This window comes from Myxine glutinosa, chromosome 4 (assembly GCF_964187855.1).
Source record: "Myxine glutinosa chromosome 4, kmMyxGlut1.1, whole genome shotgun sequence".
Classification (NCBI taxonomy): Eukaryota; Metazoa; Chordata; class Myxini; order Myxiniformes; family Myxinidae; genus Myxine; species Myxine glutinosa.
This window is the reverse complement of record NC_136264.1, coordinates 52,693,207-52,712,171: the sequence shown is the minus strand read 5'-3', so window position 1 is coordinate 52,712,171 and position 18,965 is coordinate 52,693,207. Positions and strand designations below refer to the sequence as shown.

Below are 18,965 nucleotides of genomic sequence, written 5' to 3'. Positions count from 1 at the left end.
GCAATTCACGCACAGAGGTAGGCTGCTGGTCCAAGTTGTCGATTTGATGCGTTAATTCTGCCCACAAGTTCTCTCTCGGATTCATATCTGGGGACATGGCAGGCCACTCCATATGCTCGACACCACGGTCAGCAAGAAAGTGTTGGATCATGCGAGCACGATGAGGCCGTGCATTGTCATCTTGGAAGACAAAGTTTCCTCGAAAGGCTGCACGAGCAAATGGAAGCAATGTTTCTTCCAGAATAGCCCTATACTTGAACTGGTTTAGGTTTCCATTCAGAACAACCAGATCAGTTTTGCCCCCTGCATGAAAAGCAGCCCAAGCGGTCACCCCACCACCTCCAGCTTGGACTCTTGGCACTATACAATCTTTGTTGTGGGCTTCATGCACTTGTCTGCGCACTCGGACGCGGCCATCTTGACAATAGACCAGAAATCTAGACTCGTCACTGAAGGTCACGTGATTCCAGTGTCCTGGCTGCCATTGACGGTGCTCTCTGGCCCACTGCAATCGGCGCTGGCTGTGTTGTCTGGTCAGGCGTGGCTTTCTCAGGGGACGCCTGGCACGATAGCCTGCTTGAACCAGTCGTTGGTTGACTAGACTTCTGGATCCAGGCACATTTGTCAGTTGCTGCCACTCAGCCCTAAGCCGATTAGCTGACTTGGTATGGCTATTGCAGACTAACCGGTGCAGCTGGCGATCATCTCTCCTTGTTGTTCTACGTAGACGTCCTGGCCTCGGTATTGGAGTAGGGACACCCCTCTGAGCATTTCGTTTCAGGATCTTTGACACCTGACCTTGAGTGATGCCATACTGCCGAGCAATAGCACGCTGTTTCATGTCAGAATTTCGTAAAGCCACCACTCCATGACAAACAGCATTGTCAAGTTGACGGACCATCTCCAGAGGAAGCGGCAATAACTTTTGTAGACGTGCAGCAGTTGTTTTCCACTAATACAGAACGCAACAACCCTTATATACCCGATTGTGAAGCCAATCGTCAAATGTACCTGTCCTTACATTTTGTCACGCCACCTGTGATATAAACCTGTTATTGACCTCTTGCTTCGAAAGACAATCGGTGACATGGTTCTTTCAACAAAGACATCACTGAAGGGTAAAAGAAACTCACCAGATTGATATACTGAGTTCAGAAAGTAAACCCAAGTCAAGGAAAAAAAAATTTCCATATTAAATGCCAAGTCTGTATATATATATATATATATACATACATATATATAATTGTATATGTATATGTGTAATTATATATAGATATATACACTACATGACCAAAAGTATGTGGAAACCCGAACATGAACATATACGAACCCAAACATATACATTGTACATATACATATACAATTATTTTGTATATATATACATGTATATACAGTATATATACACGAGTAATTATACATATATATATATATATATATATATTATTTTTTTTTCATAAACAGGAATTTAATTCCAGTGTGGGGATAGTGTGAAAAATTCTGACACAACCTGGGATTCGAACCAGGTACGTCCATCACTTTTGCGGTGACAGCCCACTGCGCCATTGAGCCAACCGAATCTCCTCAGAAAATTTCCACACTTAACATTGCGAGCTTTATCATGGCCGATGTCGTACGTGCCTGCTAGGCAGACCCCGGATGTGAGCGTAAGTAAATGTATGCGTATATACGTCTATGCAAGTATATGTAGAAATGCATTGAAGGTTACTAATTAAAATATTTTAAATTAATTTTAAAAATGTAAAATTAGAATTTTCTTTTTTCTTTATGGCAGAGTGGCCAGACGGAAGCCTCTCCTCAGTGAAAGACACATGAAAGCCCACAGAATCTTGTTTCTCACAGTCTGAGAGTCCTCTAGGTGTTCTTTTGCAAACTCCAAGCGGGCTTTCATGTGTCTTTCACTGAGGAGAGGCTTCCGTCTGGCCACTCTGCAATAAAGCCCAGATCGGTGGAGTGTTGCAGTGATGGTTGTCCTTCGGGAAGTTTCTCCCATCTCCACACAGGATCTCTGGAGCTCAGCCAGTGACCATCGGGTTATTGGTCACCTCTATTACCAAGGCCCTTCTCCCCCGATTGCTCAGTTTGGCCGGGCGGCCAGCTCCAGGAAGAGTCCTGGTTGTTCCAAACTTCTTCCATTTAAGAATTATGGAGGCCACTGTGCTCTTGGGAAACTTCAATGCAGCAGAGATTTTTTTTGTAGGCTTCCCCAGATCTGTGCCTCGATACGATCCTGTCTCTGAGCTCTGCAGGCAGTTCCTTCGACATCATGGCTTGGTTTTTGCTCTGATTTGCATTGTCAGCTGTGAGACCTTATATAGACAGGTGTGTGCCTTTTCAAATCATGTCCAATCAATTGAATTTACCACAGGTGGACTCCAATCAAGGTGTAGAAACATCACAAAGATGATCAAGAGAAATGGGAGGCACCTGAGCTAAATTTCAAGTGTCATAGCAAAGGGTCTGAATACTTATGTAAATGTGATATTTCAGTTTTTTCTTTTTAATAAATTTGCAAAACTTTCTAAAATCCTGTTTTCTCTTTGTCATTATGGGGTATTGAGTGTGGATTGATGAGGGAAAAAGAATTTAAACGATTTCAGCATGAGGCTGCAACATAACAACATGTGAAAAAAGTGAAGGGGTCTGAATACTTTCTGAATGCACTGTATATATTTATATATATACACATTGATGGAGGCCTATAGGCCTCTTTACAGAGTGTTGGCGGTGCCAACGCAGTTTGTTGGCAAGGGTTATGCTGGGTGGTTTGCCATTGCCCCCCCGCCTTCCCCCCTCCCAGCATTGTTTGTCCATGCTCTATCATTATAAAAGTTGAGCATCAAGTAAGGAACCAGAGCAGCACATACAATTTTTTAAATGTCTTTCCTTTGACTCAGTCAGGGTTCGAACCACAGACCACCCAGACTCAGAGCAGATTCTCCATCCATTGCACCACCGAGTTTGGTTATGTGTTATATTTATTTGATGAAATAAAATTATTTTATTCGGAACGTTTTGGTGGTGTGATGGTTGACATGCCTCGGTGGCGTGAGTGGTCTAATGGTAGACCAGCCATGGTGGCATGATGGTTCACCAGCCATGGTGGCATGATGGTTGACCAGCCACGGTGGCATGGTGGGTGACCAGTCTCGGTGGTTTAATGGTTGACCAGCCTCGGTGGAGAAATGGTTGACCAGCCTCGGTGGAGTAATGGTTGTCCAGCCTCGGTGGAGTAATGGTTGACCTAGTCTCGGTGGAGTAATGGTTGTCCAGCCTCGGTGGAGTAATGGTTGTCCAGCCTTGGTGGAGTAATGGTTGTCCAGCCTCAGTGGAGTAATGGTTGACCGGCCTCGGTGGAGTAATGGTTGTGCAGCCTCGGTGTAATGGTTGACCAGCCTCGGTGGAGTAATGGTTGTCCAGCCTCAGTGGAGTAATGGTTGACCAGCCTCGGTGGAGTAATGGTTGTCCAGCCTCGGTGGAGTAATGGTTGTCCAGCCTCGGTGTAATGGTTGCCCAGCCATGGTGGAGCAATGGTTGTCCAGCCTCGGTGGAGTAATGGTTGTCCAGCCTCGGTGTAATGGATGACCAGCCTCGGTGTAATGGATGACCAGCCTCGGTGCAATGGTTGACCAGCCTCGGTGGAGTAATGGTTGTCCAGACTCGGTGGAGTAATGGTTGACCGGCCTCGGTGGAGTAATGGTTGTCCAGCCTCGGTGTAATGGTTGTCCAGCCTCGGTGTAGTGGTTGCCCAGCCATGGTGGAGCAATGGTTGTCCAGCCTCGGTGTAATGGTTGTCCAGCCTCGGTGTAGTGGTTGCCCAGCCATGGTGGAGCAATGGTTGTCCAGCCTCGGTGGAGTAATGGTTGTCCAGCCTCGGTGTAATGGTTGTCCAGCCTCCATGGAGTAATGGTTGTCCAGCCTCGGTGTAATGGTTGACCAGCCTCGGTGCAATGGTTGTCCAGCCTCGGTGGAGTAATGGTTGTCCAGCCTCGGTGTAATCGTTGTCCAGCCTCGGTGGAGTAATGGTTGTCCAGCCTCTGTGGAGTAATGGTTGTCCAGCCTCGGTGTAATGGTTGTCCAGCCACGGTGGAGCAATGGTTGTCCAGCCTCGGTGGAGTAATGGTTGTCCAGCCTCTGTGGAGTAATGGTTGTCCAGCCTTGGTGTAGTGGTTGCCCAGCCATGGTGGAGCAATGGTTGTCCAGCCTCGGTGGAGTAATGGTTGTCCAGCCTCGGTGTAATGGTTGTCCAGCCTCCATGGAGTAATGGTTGACCAGCCTCGGTGTAATGGATGACCAGCCTCGGTGTAATGGATGACCAGCCTCGGTGCAATGGTTGACCAGCCTCGGTGGAGTAATGGTTGTCCAGCCTCGGTGGTGTAATGGTTATAACTTCCTCTCTAAATCTTGGAGGTCAGCGGTTCGAGCCATGACTTTTAGAAATTAAAGACCTTTAGAAATGGTATGTGCTGCTTCCTTGCTTGATGCTCATCCTTTAAAAGGATAGAACACAGACAAACAACCAGAGGTTAGTATAATAAGAGCGCAGGCTTTGATTGGCCTAAGAGCCTCGTGCTTTAAGTCGAAGGCCCTTGTGAGGAAACCCATATTATTATTATTATTAGTATTATTATTATTAGTATTATAACATGTCCACATGCTGATTTTACCCTTTTGGAAATGCACACCAAATCCTTCGACAATATTCCACCAGATCATGAGACAATAATTCATAAACAATGTGGAATCATTTGTCGACTTGAATTCAAAAGTTACCCCGTTCACGTTCCCACGGGGGGATGGAGACGAGAGATCGTTTTTCTTTTACACAGTTTATTCATTCAAACAATATTCTCCAAAACGTGTTGAAGTAATTATTGGTGTGCATTGTTAAAGAATAGCAATGAGTAATCATTGGATGGAATGTCATTAAACAATTAACTTTATCAACTTTCAACCTAAAGGTCTTGAAAACGACTTCTTCAAAGTTTTGATAAAGTGAGGCAAGATGCCCCCCTCTCTTCCCTCCCCCTCCCATCCCCCCACAACCCCCTCGGTCCTGGGTATATGTTCAGTGTCCTGAACGTCTGCACCAGAGGGCTCTGTGGTTGACAGTAATTATAGCGGGTAAGTTCAAATTCAGTATACGAACAAATTGATTGAGGGGCACAGGATGAAAAGGGAAGGAGGTTGAGGAGTGGGGGGGGGGGGGGGGGGGGGGAGTGGTAGCCATATTGCCCTACCTTACTCTACCGAATCAAACGTGGTAGCCTCTGTGACAACACCCTGATGGGAAAAGCTTGCTAAGCTGGATGTGTCAAGGTGTGAAGAGAGGGTAGTTTGTGATCTGTGGGACGTGACGAGTCAAACAAAACCAAGGCCTCGAGCCATAATCCCTTAAGACCCCACCCGGTGTTGCCCCACACCTTTGACGATTCCCTCTGACGTTTGCAGCAAAGTGAACTCCGCCGAAGCACAGGTCTTAGTCTGAAATAACCTTTCACCCATTCCGAAAAAAAAGAAGATCTGGGATGCCTTCCACAATGGGATATAATGGGAAAGAAAGCTCCGAAAGTGCCAGGATAGTCTGAAAACCACGTCAAAGGAGCTATATGTACATTTTGAAAGGTATGTTGCACACAGGGCCTCTAAAGTACAAATAAAGTACAAGTGTGACTGAATACACAACAAAGGAAAGATTGGAGACTAAGAAAAGCAAGATATGATTTGCATTTAAACTTTTGTCTTTTGTCTGAATGTTTCAAAACGATGCGGGAAAATGAGAAGGAAGACTAGACTACGATAGACCCATGCTCGGATCGACCCAGACTATGATAGACCCAGACTACGATATACCCAGGCTACGATAGACCCAGACTATGATAGACCCAGGCTACGATAGACGCAGGCTATGATTGACCCAGACTATGATAGACCCAGACAATGACAGACCAACTGACCGAGACTACGATAGGCGCAGGCTATGATAGACCCAGGCTACGATAGACCGAGGCTATGATAGACCCAGGCTATGATAAACCCAGATTACAACAGACCCAGACTATGATAAACCCAGACTACGATAGACCCAGACTACGATATACGCAGGTTACGATAGACCCAGACTATGATAAACCCAGACTATGATAGACCCAGACTACGATATACGCAGGTTACGATAGACCCAGACTATGATAGACCCAGACTACGATATACCCAGGCTACGATAGACCCAGACTATGATAGACCCAGGCTACGATAGATGCAGGCTATGATAGACCCAGACTATGATAGACCCAGGCTATGATAAACCCAGGCTACGATAGACCCAGACTATGACAGACCAACTGACCGAGACTACGATAGGCGCAGGCTATGATAGACCCAGGCTACGATAGACCGAGGCTATGATAGACCCAGGCTATGATAAACCCAGACTACAACAGACCCAGACTATAATATACCCAGATTACGATAGACCCAGCCTATGATAGACCCAGGCTATGATAAACTCAGACTACGATAGACCCAGACTACGATATACGCAGGTTACGATAGACCCAGACTATGATAGACCCAGACTATGATAGACCCAGACTACGATATACACAGGCTACCATAGACCCAGACTATGATAGACCCAGACTATGATATACGCAGGCTACGATAGACCCAGACTATGATAGACCCAGGCTACGATAGACGCAGGCTATGATAGACCCAGACTATGATAGACCCAGGCTGTGATACACCCAGGCTACGATAGACCCAGACTATGACAGACCAACTGACCGAGACTACGATAGGCGCAGGCTATGATAGACCCAGGCTACGATAGACCGAGGCTATGATAGACCCAGGCTATGATAAACCCAGACTATGATAGACCCAGGCTACGATATATGCAGGCTACGATAGACCCAGACTATGATAGACCCAGACTACGATATACGCAGGCTACGATAGACCCAGACTATGATAGACCCAGACTACGATATATGCAGGCTACGATAGACCCAGACTATGATAGACCCAGGCTACGATAGACCCAGACTATGACAGACCAACTGACCGAGACTACGATAGGCGCAGGCTATGATAGACCCAGGCTACGATAGACCGAGGCTATGATAGACCCAGGCTATGATAAACCCAGACTACAACAGACCCAGACTATGATATACCCAGACTACGATAGACCCAGCCTATGATAGAACCAGGCTATGATAAACCCAGACTACGATAGACCCAGACTACGATATACGCAGGTTACGATAGACCCAGACTATGATAGACCCAGGCTACGATATACGGAGGCTATGATAGACCCAGACTATGATAGACCCAGACTACGATATATGCAGGCTACGATAGACCCAGACTATGATAGACCCAGGCTATGATAGACCCAGGCTATGATAAACCCAGGCTACGATAGACCCAGACTATGACAGACCAACTGACCGAGACTACGATAGGCGCAGGCTATGATAGACCCAGACTATGATAGACCCAGGCTATGATAAACCCAGGCTACGATAGACCCAGACTATGACAGACCAACTGACCGAGACTACGATAGGCGCAGGCTATGATAGACCCAGGCTACGATAAACCGAGGCTATGATAGACCCAGGCTATGATAAACCCAGACTACAACAGACCCAGACTATGATATACCCAGACTACGATAGACCCAGACTATGATAGACCCAGGCTATGATAAACCCAGACTACGATAGACCCAGACTATGATATACGCAGGCTACGATAGACCCAGACTACGATAGACCCAGACTACGATAGACCCAGACTACGATAGACCCAGACTACGATAGACCCCTTAAATATATTCCAAGTTAATATCTCAGTTGGGCTATATGGCCTGTGCTGGGAAATGTCTTATTGATCTGCATGATTAGAAAAATAATCCGTTTGGAATCAAAATGAAATATTTGATCATAAAAACACTCAAAATACTCACATACTATAAAGTGTTTTTTTTCTGTGGCCATTAATTATATTTGTGGATCTACATTCCCCTATATTACCATATAATCCCCTATAGTTAGAACAAAATGGGTTGACAGAATGGCCTAGAGATACACGCATTCACCTCTAAGCCATCGAGACAGGGTCCGAATCCAGACCCAGCTTTAAACTGTCACCCTCGTGATTTATCAATGTGTCGCCTCTCCGATGGATGTTAAACTGGCGTCCCGTCTGCTGGAATTAGTTGGTGGTGGATGTTAAAGACCCCACAGTGTACTTCATGCGGAGCAGGCGAGCTGCCGCGGACACCCTGGACAAATTCCACATTTCTGCCCTAACTGCTGCTGGCAGAGGGATGGCAAACCACACAGCATGACCCCTGGCAGAACCAACGCTCTGTATCACAAAGTATGGTACATCAGGTCTGAGTTTGAATAAAATAAAATAAACTGTATGCTCACAATAGGTACGTGAAAAGGAGTTATAATTCTGTAACTTGGTTAAAATCTTTACCTGATGAAATAAAAAATTCCACATTGGAAAACGTCTTTCACTCAATATCAGGAATCTCACTCCAGATCTCAACAAGAATGACACATACGCACTCTTTCTGTGCAGCCCCATCCCTGTTGAAGATAACTTTTTGTTTAGCTTTCAGAGTTTGTGCTGAAATAGATAGTTTGTTACATCACCACAACCAATCCCCCCCTCTTCGACCCAGTGCTCCCCCAACATTCACCCACTTCTTGCACACACACACACACACACACACACACACACACACACACACACACACACACACACACACACACACACACACACACACACACTCACACACACACTCACACACACACACACACTCACAAACACACACACACACACACACACACACACTCACACACATACACACACACACACACACACACTCACACACATACACACACACACACACACACACACACACACACACACACACTCACACACCCATACACACACACACACACTCACACACACACACACACACACACACACACTCACACACATACACACACACACACACACACACACTCACACACATACACACACACACACACACTCACACACATACACACACACACACACACACACACTCACACACACATACACACACACACACACACATACACATACACACACACACACACACACACACTCACAAACACACACACACACACACAGACACACACACACTCACACACACACTCACACACACACACACACACACACTCACACACACACTCACACACATACACACACACACACTCACACACACACACACACATACACACACACACACAGACAGACAGACAAACGCAAACAGACACACCTAACCCGTATGCCTGCCCCCCACCACCACCTTCGCCCATCTGTATCTGCCTTGAGGTAACTATGTCTGCACTAGAGCAAGCCAAGCTCACACCAAAGCATTTTGTACTGAAAGGAACATCAAAGAAAAGGCACAAGGTTGGGTTTCCAGTCCCGTACATTCGTTTGACAATGGGTGCCAGGGCACTTCGGCTGGCCTGTTCTATCTCCTCCCCTTCGAGGCAGCCCCTCTCCTTATATCCGGGAAAATCAGAGTCAAAACCGCTATCCTTCAAGGAGCACAGTAGGCTCAGATAAAATACTCTAACCTCCTGTCTGAGCAGCACAAAAAGGAAGGAAAATGCTGGTTCCATCGCCAAACTGAACCCAAGCAGCAAGAAGGTGAACACTATAATATCTTGTGGCATTTATAAGTGTATACCTGTGTTTTCTGGCTCAAGGACACATCCACTTGGGAGGTCCTCAAGGAGATAGAAAAGGCAGCCAGAAGGTAAGTCAAAGCCAAGTCAAATATTTCCTGGAGTATAGCCATGATGACAGAAATGTTGCCCGGCTGTGCTGCTGTTTCTGACTACATTTCCTTCTTATTTCACGTTAAGGCACGTTTGGTGTTTGTTTGGTCCTGGTACGCACAACCCTCCGCACCTACCGCAGACCTTTTTGGCTGTGAACAATCTGTTTGCAAGGCCGATGGTTCAACATGGTGTGATGGTCAAGGTTTAGCTGCTCTTTAAGTGGGTTGCCTTACCTCTGGTGGTGGCATTGCTCATTGAAGCAGATGAAAACACGAACTTTGTCTCGCTCTCTCAACCGCCTCTTTCTTTGTGTCTCTGAGCAATCTAAATACACACGGACGTCACACAATCATTCAGCACCACCGAAATGAATCAACACAATAATCCATCGCTTTTTGTACATAATATGTAGAAAGAAAGTCCGTATAAAAATTATGTACCAATTTTCTTTTGGCGTTTTTAAACATTTTTAAAATTTTCACATTTTCTATTTATTTATTTTTATAATTCTATTTTATTTAGAAATTAAAATTATTTTTGTACATATTAAACCAACCATTCTTCATGTAAAGAAAGTTCTGCTTTTTAAAAAGGGCAAAATGAATAAAATTTTCACTAGATCGATGTTTATCGATCGATTCGATTGATCGAGTGATTTTTAGTGAAGTTAGGAGGGAGTTGATGGAACTTCGTAGGCAAAATGGTCTTTTGGCGGTTCCTTTATGACTGCCAATTCAAATGTGCCGAAACTGAACCCGTTCAACTCAAGGCAGTTAAGGCAAGTTCTATGCACCACCTTTGGTCTCAATCCTGGATGATGTATTCTTGTCCTGGTGAGAATATGCTTTAGCAACAAAAACATGTGGCATTGGGAAACTTCTGGCAACACAATTCCCACTCAATTAATCACGACCTATCTAGGTACCCGTCTTCCCTTCTCCGTCAGGATTCAGAAAATGCTCAAAAATAGAGCAATTTATAAATAAAATAAAAATAGAGCAATTTATGCTAAAAAAAAAATAGACATTTATGCTCAAAATAGAGCAAAGTATGCTCAAAAATAGAGCATTTTATGATAAAAAAGAGCAATTCATTTGGAAAACAGAGCAATTTATGCTGAAAACAGAGCAATTTGTGCTGAAAATAGAGCAATTTGTGCTAAAAAATAGAGCAATTTATGCTCAAACATAAGAGCAATTTATGCTCAACAATAGAGCAATTTATGCTCAAAAATAGAGCAATTTATGCTCAACAATAGAGCAATTTATGCTCAAAAATAGAGCAATTTATGCTGAAAACAGAAAGATTTGTGCTAAAAAATAGAGCAATTTATGCTCAAGCATAGAGCAATTTGTGCTAAAAATAGAGCAATTTATGCTAAAAAATAGAGCAATTTATGCTAAAACATAGAGCAATTTATGCTAAAAAATAGAGCAATTTCTGCTCAAGAATAGAGCAATTTATGCTCAAACATAGAGCGATTTGTGCTAAAATGGTAGAGCAATTTATGCTAAAAAATAGAACAATTTATGCTAAAAAAATAGAGCAATTTATGCCAAAACATAAAGCAATTTATGCTAAAAAAAAAAAACAAGAGCAATTGTGCTACAAAAAATAGAGCAATTTATGCTCAAGAATAGAGCAATTTATGCTCAAACATAGAGCAATTTATGCTAAAAAATAGAGCAATTTATGCTAAAAAATAGAGCAATTTATGCCAAAACATAAAGCAATTTATGCTAAAAAAAAAAACAAGAGCAATTGTGCTACAAAAAATAGAGCAATTTATGCTCAAACATAGAGCATTTTATGCTAAAAAAGTAGAACAACTTATGCTAAAAAACAATTTATGCTCAAAAATAGAGCAATTTATGCTCAACAATAGAGCAATTTATGCTCAACAATAGAGCAATTTATGCTCAAACATAGAGCAATTTATGCTAAAAAATAGAGCAATTTATGCTAAAAAATAGAGCAATTTATGCTAAAAAAAATAGAGCAATTTATGCCAAAACATAAAGCAATTTATGCTATAAAAAAAAAACAAGAGCAATTGTGCTACAAAAAATAGAGCAATTTATGCTCAAACATAGAGCATTTTATGCTAAAAAGTAGAACAACTTATGCTAAAAAACAATTTATGCTCAAAAATAGAGCAATTTATGCTCAACAATAGAGCAATTTATGCTCAAAAATAGAGCAATTTATGCTGAAAACAGAAAGATTTGTGCTAAAAAATAGAGCAATTTATGCTCAAGCATAGAGCAATTTGTGCTAAAAATAGAGCAATTTATGCTAAAAATAGAGCAATTTATGCTAAAACATAGAGCAATTTATGCTAAAAAAAATAGAGCAATTTCTGCTCAAGAATAGAGCAATTTATGCTCAAACATAGAGCGATTTGTGCTAAAATGGTAGAGCAATTTATGCTAAAAAATAGAACAATTTATGCTAAAAAAATAGAGCAATTTATGCTAAAAAAAATAGAGCAATTTATGCTAAAAAGGAGAGCAATTTATGCTAAAAAAGAGAGCAATTTATGCTTAAAAAAATAGAGCAATTTATGCCAAAACATAAAGCAATTTATGCTAAAAAAAAAAAGAGCAATTGTGCTAAAAAAAATAGAGCAATTTATGCTCAAACATAGAGCATTTTATGCTAAAAAAGTAGAACAACTTATGCTAAAAAACAATTTATGCTAAAAAATAGAGCAATTTATGCTCCAAAAATAGAGCAATTTTTTTATCTTTCAGTTATCTTCACAAGAGTATTGTCTTAGTCATTTGATCTTCAAAATTTTGAATGGAATATGAAGATTTATTTCCATTATGGAAAACATTTTATGTTGTGTAATTTAGGTTTCTATATTCCACTATTTCAATGGGAACATATTGGGTGGAGGGGGAGGGGGGGGGGGGCGGTTTGTGCACAAGTTTGGGTTATTTTCACTTTTGTGGTGACCTCGGTGATTAAATATTTGTGGGATTCATGTTCGGTTCAAGTAATAAATATTGCTTCTCTTAACACCCAGTCATTGTTCTTTTTTTGAATAAATATCTTGGAAGAAATATTGTTTTTTGGTGTCTTTTATGCTTGATTGCCCCAGCCCTTTCAAAAAATGGCGACTTGATTACCCACATGACCAGATGCGTCTTCTCAATAATCTTTTGCTGCGGGTAGTTTTTATAATGATTTTGACTATCAGAGGGATTCTTGATCAGAAAAATCTTTGTCAAATTCACTTTCTGACAAGTCTGAAGTGAGTTGTGCGGCCATTATCCTTTGCGTGATGAAAGATCCTTGCCTTTGATTACGTCACACAGATGACGTCATTAACATCGCTATTTTTAGGGCGGTCTTAAAAGCAAGAGGGGGAGTGAGTAGGAATGGAGATGAATAAGGCACACATACTGAAAAATAAAGGGCAAGTCATGTAAATCGCACTCCCCCTTTCTACCAAAATAACCAAACACTGGGTTCTGGTTGTATGTCTGGTATCCTGAATGCCAACACCAAAGACCACTCTGGTTGAAGGCATAGGAGAAGATTTCAAATTGAAAATATTAATTGAATGAAACTCAGAATCAGACTTCATTTTGTTGCCGAGAAGAAAGAAACACAGAAGTAACACAATCATATCCAGGAAGAAACTTTTCAGTGAGAAAATTTCACTTGTTGCAGACAAAAAACAAAACAGGACTGGCAGGATGGTATCGAGGTATGCAAACTCACGTCTGAACGGTATAGTCTAGGTTTGAATCTTGGCCCAGCTACAAACTGTCATTCTGGTATCTCGCAGGCACGGGGAAGAAGACGACAGCCTCTTCGCGGCCTTCCCTACAAGTAACAAGAATTGTGAAACTAATGTCGCCACACAATCATCGAGCTGGCAGGCCAAGGTACAAGCCAAGGTCAAGACCAAGACCAAGGCATAGAACGTCCTTTTCAGGACGGGCGGCCATTCCGACCGTCGAAAACCAAGGCCTGTCAGTGCTCCAACTCAATGTCGAGGGCCTCACCACCGCCAAGCTCGAAGTCATACGACACCTCGCCGACTTCAACAAGGCAGCAGTCGTTCTCCTACAAGAGACGCACTGTGCAGCTGACGACAACCTCAAGCTGCCTGGGTTCCTTCTCGCTGGGTCCATCCACAGTAAACAGCATGGAATGGCAACCTTCGTCAGGACTGAACTAAGCTGGACAGCCATTAGCCAACCTCCACCAGGCTCCAACATCGAGTGGCTGGTTACCAAAATCCAGGAAACATCGGTCGTCAACGTATATAAGCCTCCTCCATCAGCACTGATTGTGTCATCACTCCCGTCCGTAACTGCACCCACCATCTATGCAGGTGACTTCAACTGTCAACACACAGACTGGGGTTACAACTACACAACACCAGACGGAATGATGCTGAGCGACTGGGCCTCCAACACCGATGCACTGCTGCTGTTCGACCCAAAAGAGCCTCCAAGCTTCTTCTCTGTGCGCTGGAACACCTACACCAATCCGGACCTGGCCTTCACCATGTGCCGCACCAACGACCCGAAGCCTGAGAGACGCGTCATTGACAGGTTCCCCCGCTCACACCACCGACCGTCCATCATCAAAGTGCCATCATTGGTGCAGCCGGTAGTGGGCAGACCTGTCAAGGGATGGAACTTCCGGAAGGCTAACTGGCAGTCGTTTGCTGCAGAGACGGAAAGAAGAACAGCCGGTCTCCTGAACCCAGAAGCTGCTTATGTGGACGCCGCATACGCAGCCTATTGTAAGGTTCTCCTAGGTGCAGCAAAGAAAAACATCCCGCGTGGCTTTAACAAGAGCTACATCCCGGGTTGGGACGAGGAGTGCAGCCATCTCCTGCGTGACCATCAGCAGGCTAGCTCCAGGGAAGAAGTGGACGCGACTGCAACAGCACGACTCCAGAAGCTGGACGCCACCCGTAGGACCAGATGGACTGAAATAGTTGAGTCGATCGATTTTACCCACTCTAGTCGCAAGGCGTGGCAGACCATCAACCGGCTGACAGGCAAAAATACAATGCCATTCAGGTGCCCAGTGACAGCAGACGCCATTGCGTCCCAGCTCCTGAAAAATGGTCGCTTCCCGGATGCAGACAAAAACTTTGCCCGCCTGACATTGCGTGAGGTGTCTTCTCTCTCCAGGGCGGCCAGCGCCGATGCCAATCTCTCTGGAGACTTCACAGCAGCCGAACTCAGTGCGGCCATGAGCAAACCCAAGCCGGGTAAGTCACCAGGCCGTGACAACATCCATCCGGAGTTCGTCATCCACCAGAGCACAACAACATCTGGTTGGCTGTGTTCGTTCTTCTCGTCGTGCCTCCGGAGGTCCAAGCTCCCAAAGACCTGGCGCCATGCTTCCGTCATAGCCCTGCTGAAGCCGAACAAACCTGCGGAAGATCCCAAGTCCTACAGACCGATCTCGTTGCTCTGCGTCCCATTTAATATTTCTGGAGAGGATGATCCACAGCCGCATCGACCCAGTGGTGGACCCACAGCTCCCGTGGGAACAAGCCGGTTTCCGTCGTGGCAGGTCAACTGTGGACCAGGTAACATTACTCACACAAGATATTGAAGACAGCTTCCAGGACAATGAGAAAGCTGGCGTAGTGTTCCTGGACCTGAGAGCTGCATACGACACCGTTTGGCACCGTGGACTCCACCTGAAGTTTCTGAGGACAATCCCGGACCGGCATATGGTGAACTTCATCATGGAGATGCTGTCAAACAGCAGCTTTGTCCTACAGACCAGCGACGGCCAGCGCAGCAGGCTCAGAACACTGAGGAATGGTGTCCCGCAGGGTTCTGTTCTCTCGCCAATGCTGTTTAACATCTACACCTATGACCTGCCGGATACAACATCCAGAAAGTACGGTTACGCGGACGACCTGGCCATCATGCTGCGATGACCAACATGGAAGGCGATGGAAAACGGTATCAACCAAGACATGGGCACCTTGGTAGCCTACCTCCGGAGGTGGCGTTTGCAGCTCAGTATTGGTAAGACAGTGTCAGCGGCATACCATCTTAACAATAGAGAAGCAAAAAGGGAACTGGACGTGTTCGTTGACAACAAACGCCTGGAGTTCCAGCAAGCCCCAAAGTACCTCGGTCTACGCCTAGATCGGATACTGTCCTTCAAGCAACACCTAGAAGAAGTTAAGGCCAAGGTGACATCAAGGGTCTCGCTTATCCGACGTCTCTCTCGTACGACCTGGGGAGCCTCCGCCAAGACCCTACAAATATCCACGCAAGCCCTGGTCTTCTCTGCAGCCGAATACTGCGCCCCAGCCTGGAGCAGAATCCCACATGTGAGAAAGGTTGATGTTGCCATTAACAACGCCCTCCGCATTGTAGCTGGTTGCTTGAAGCCCACCCCGGCATTCCACCTGCCAGTCCTAGCGGGAATCGCCCCGGCCGGCCTCCGACGGGAGGCTGATACCCTCGCCCTGGCAAGGAATGCCCAGAAACACGACTGGCACATCCTGCACAACACCACAACGATAGTGGCGCCTCCAAGCAGACTCAAGTCCTGCCATCCCTACAACAAGGCGGCACAAGAGATGCTCAGTTCTATCCCTGAGGACCTGTCTAGAAGCGCATGGCTGGCGGCATCTTGGAAGCAGGTGTGGGAAACGGCCAGGCCCACCCGCATCCACCGCTACATCTGGGACCCAGGAGGTGGCATCGTAGGAGAAGATCTACCACGCCTGCAATGGACCTTGCTGAACCGTCTACGTATTGGGGGTCGGCCGTTTCAAATCATCGCTGAAGATGTGGGGCCTGGCAGACAGCGCCGCGTGCGATTAAGGCGAGACTGAGCAGACTGCCGAACACATAATTACCACCTGCCCCCTATACAGACCACCTTCAGAAGCCGGACTCTTCGACGTAGGACCAGAGACGAGGGCATGGCTGCACGACACTGAGCTGGCCATCTGATGATACACGAAAGGAGAAGGCAGTGCGAGGCATAAATGTGTGTGCCGTCCCTGAGATGGATGTTAAACTGAGCGCCTCATCTGCCAGCATCAGTTGGTGGATGCTAAAGACCTTTCACAAAGATTGTAGCGTCCCTACGAAAGCCCGGCTTTCACCGGCATGCTTGTCAAGTCCAAAATTCTTGCCCTAAGCTCCTAAAGATGCATCTCTAACTGTGAATGGTGAGGCCAAATCATATTTGAGACCCACAAGCACCATCTGCCACAAAGACACATTGTTTAACCCACCAATCACAACCAAGAAGCAACACCTTTGTTTATAAGTAGTCAGGAGTTGTATTTGTCTTTTGTGATTGAAGCAACCTCTTGTTTATTGACATGTGTTTAGTAAAGACAGCTGAACTTTACCTCTGTGTTCAAATATTTTTCATTTTTGCGTGGAGGATTTCAATGAGTGTCCTTCTAAAGATTTGATGTTTCTTTTGATGTTGAGTATATATATATATATATATATATATATATATATATATATATATATATATATATATATATACACAATCGGGAGATTAAATCAGACGCGGACGTAGCTTCAGGACGGTCGATCTTTAATTCTCGACAAGCTTTCGACCAACAAATGTCTTCTTCTTAGTCGTCCCCAAGTTCAGTGGAAGTGAAGCGCAGCTTACAGTTATTGTTCATGTTACAGTTGGTGCACGTGCACGTGCTTCACTTCCGCTGAACTTGGGGACGACTAAGAAGAAGACCTTTGTTGGTCGAAAGCTTGTCGAGAATTAAAGATCGACCGTCCTGAAGCTACGTCCGCGTCTGATTTAATCTCCCGATTATTTATTTAATGCAAATGAGACACCCTGCTCGTACTGTGGAGTTTCTACTATTTCTCACAGTTATATATATATATACATATATATATATATATATATAAAAGAAAGTTTTTGTTTGTTCGTTTGTTTGTTTGTCTGCGCAAGCTAATCTCCAGAACGGTGAAAGATAGGAGGAAACCTCCAATAAAAAAATGTCGGGACGGGCCCCGGGAAGGTTTTAGGCTAGGTGGTGAGGCCGGTAGAGGCCGCTTCAGCCGAGCTGGGCCCATTTCACAATTAAAAGCTGAGCTGAATTATAGTAGTCAATCATCTACGGACACATGTAAAAGCTGAATTATAGTAGTAAATTCATTCAAAAAGAACCCGGGCAACGCCGGGTGCTTTCGGCTAGTGTATATATATATATATATATATATATATATATATATATATATATATATATATATATATATATATATATATATATACATATATATATATATATAAGAAAGTTTTTGTTTGTTGGTTTGTTTGTTTGCACGCGCTAATCTCCTGAATGGTGAAAGATAGGAGGAAACCTCTGACACAAAAATGTCGGGACGGGCCCCGGGAAGGTTATAGGCTAGGTGGCGAGGCCGGTTGAGGCCGGCCTCGCCACCTAGCCTATAACCACCTAGCCTATAATTATAGCCGCCTCGGCCAGGCTGGGCCCATTTCGCAATTAAAAACCTGAGCTGAATTATAGTCGTCAATCTTCTACGACCGCAGGTAAAAGCTGAATTATAGTAGTAAATTCATTTTAAAAAGAACTAAAAATGTCGGGACGGGCCCTGGGAAGGTTATAGGCTAGGTGGCGAAGCCGGTCGAGGCTGCCTCGGCCGGGCTGGGCCCATTTCGCAATTAAAAGCTGAGCTGAATTAGAGTAGTCAATCTTCTACGGCCGCGAGTAAAAGTTGAATTATCGTAGTAAATTCATTCAAAAAGAACCCGGGCAACGCCGTGTGCTTTCGGCTAGTATATAATATGATATACTTCTCCCATACTCTTTTAGCTGGAGAAAGGTGTAAAGCAACCAAAAAAAGCTCTACAAGGTAAGCCCTTTGCTATTTCAAAGTGACTCAGTGGTGCGCTTTTCTACCTCCATTGTTGCTGATGCCTTGCCAATAAGTGATGAAACCAGTCCGGTGGCTGAGGAGGTCCCATTGGGATTCTCATGTATGTAGTAGTGAATGTCTACAGCTGTAGAGTAACTCGGGTAAAGTTTGAAACGGCAAAGGGTTTACCTTGTGTAGATTT

At 44.6% G+C, this 18,965-nt stretch overlaps 1 protein-coding gene across 1 annotated transcript in view; it reads right to left on the bottom strand.

Annotated features, from left to right (window-relative positions):
- The window catches only part of LOC137424652 (adipolin), a 93,819-nt gene that overhangs the window by 18,049 nt on the left and 56,805 nt on the right, over positions 1 to 18,965 (bottom strand). The window contains exon 6 of the mRNA XM_068112346.2: positions 10,121 to 10,211. Within this exon, the coding sequence (XP_067968447.2) occupies positions 10,121 to 10,211 (91 nt within the window). The remainder of the gene's footprint in view (positions 1 to 10,120; positions 10,212 to 18,965) is intronic.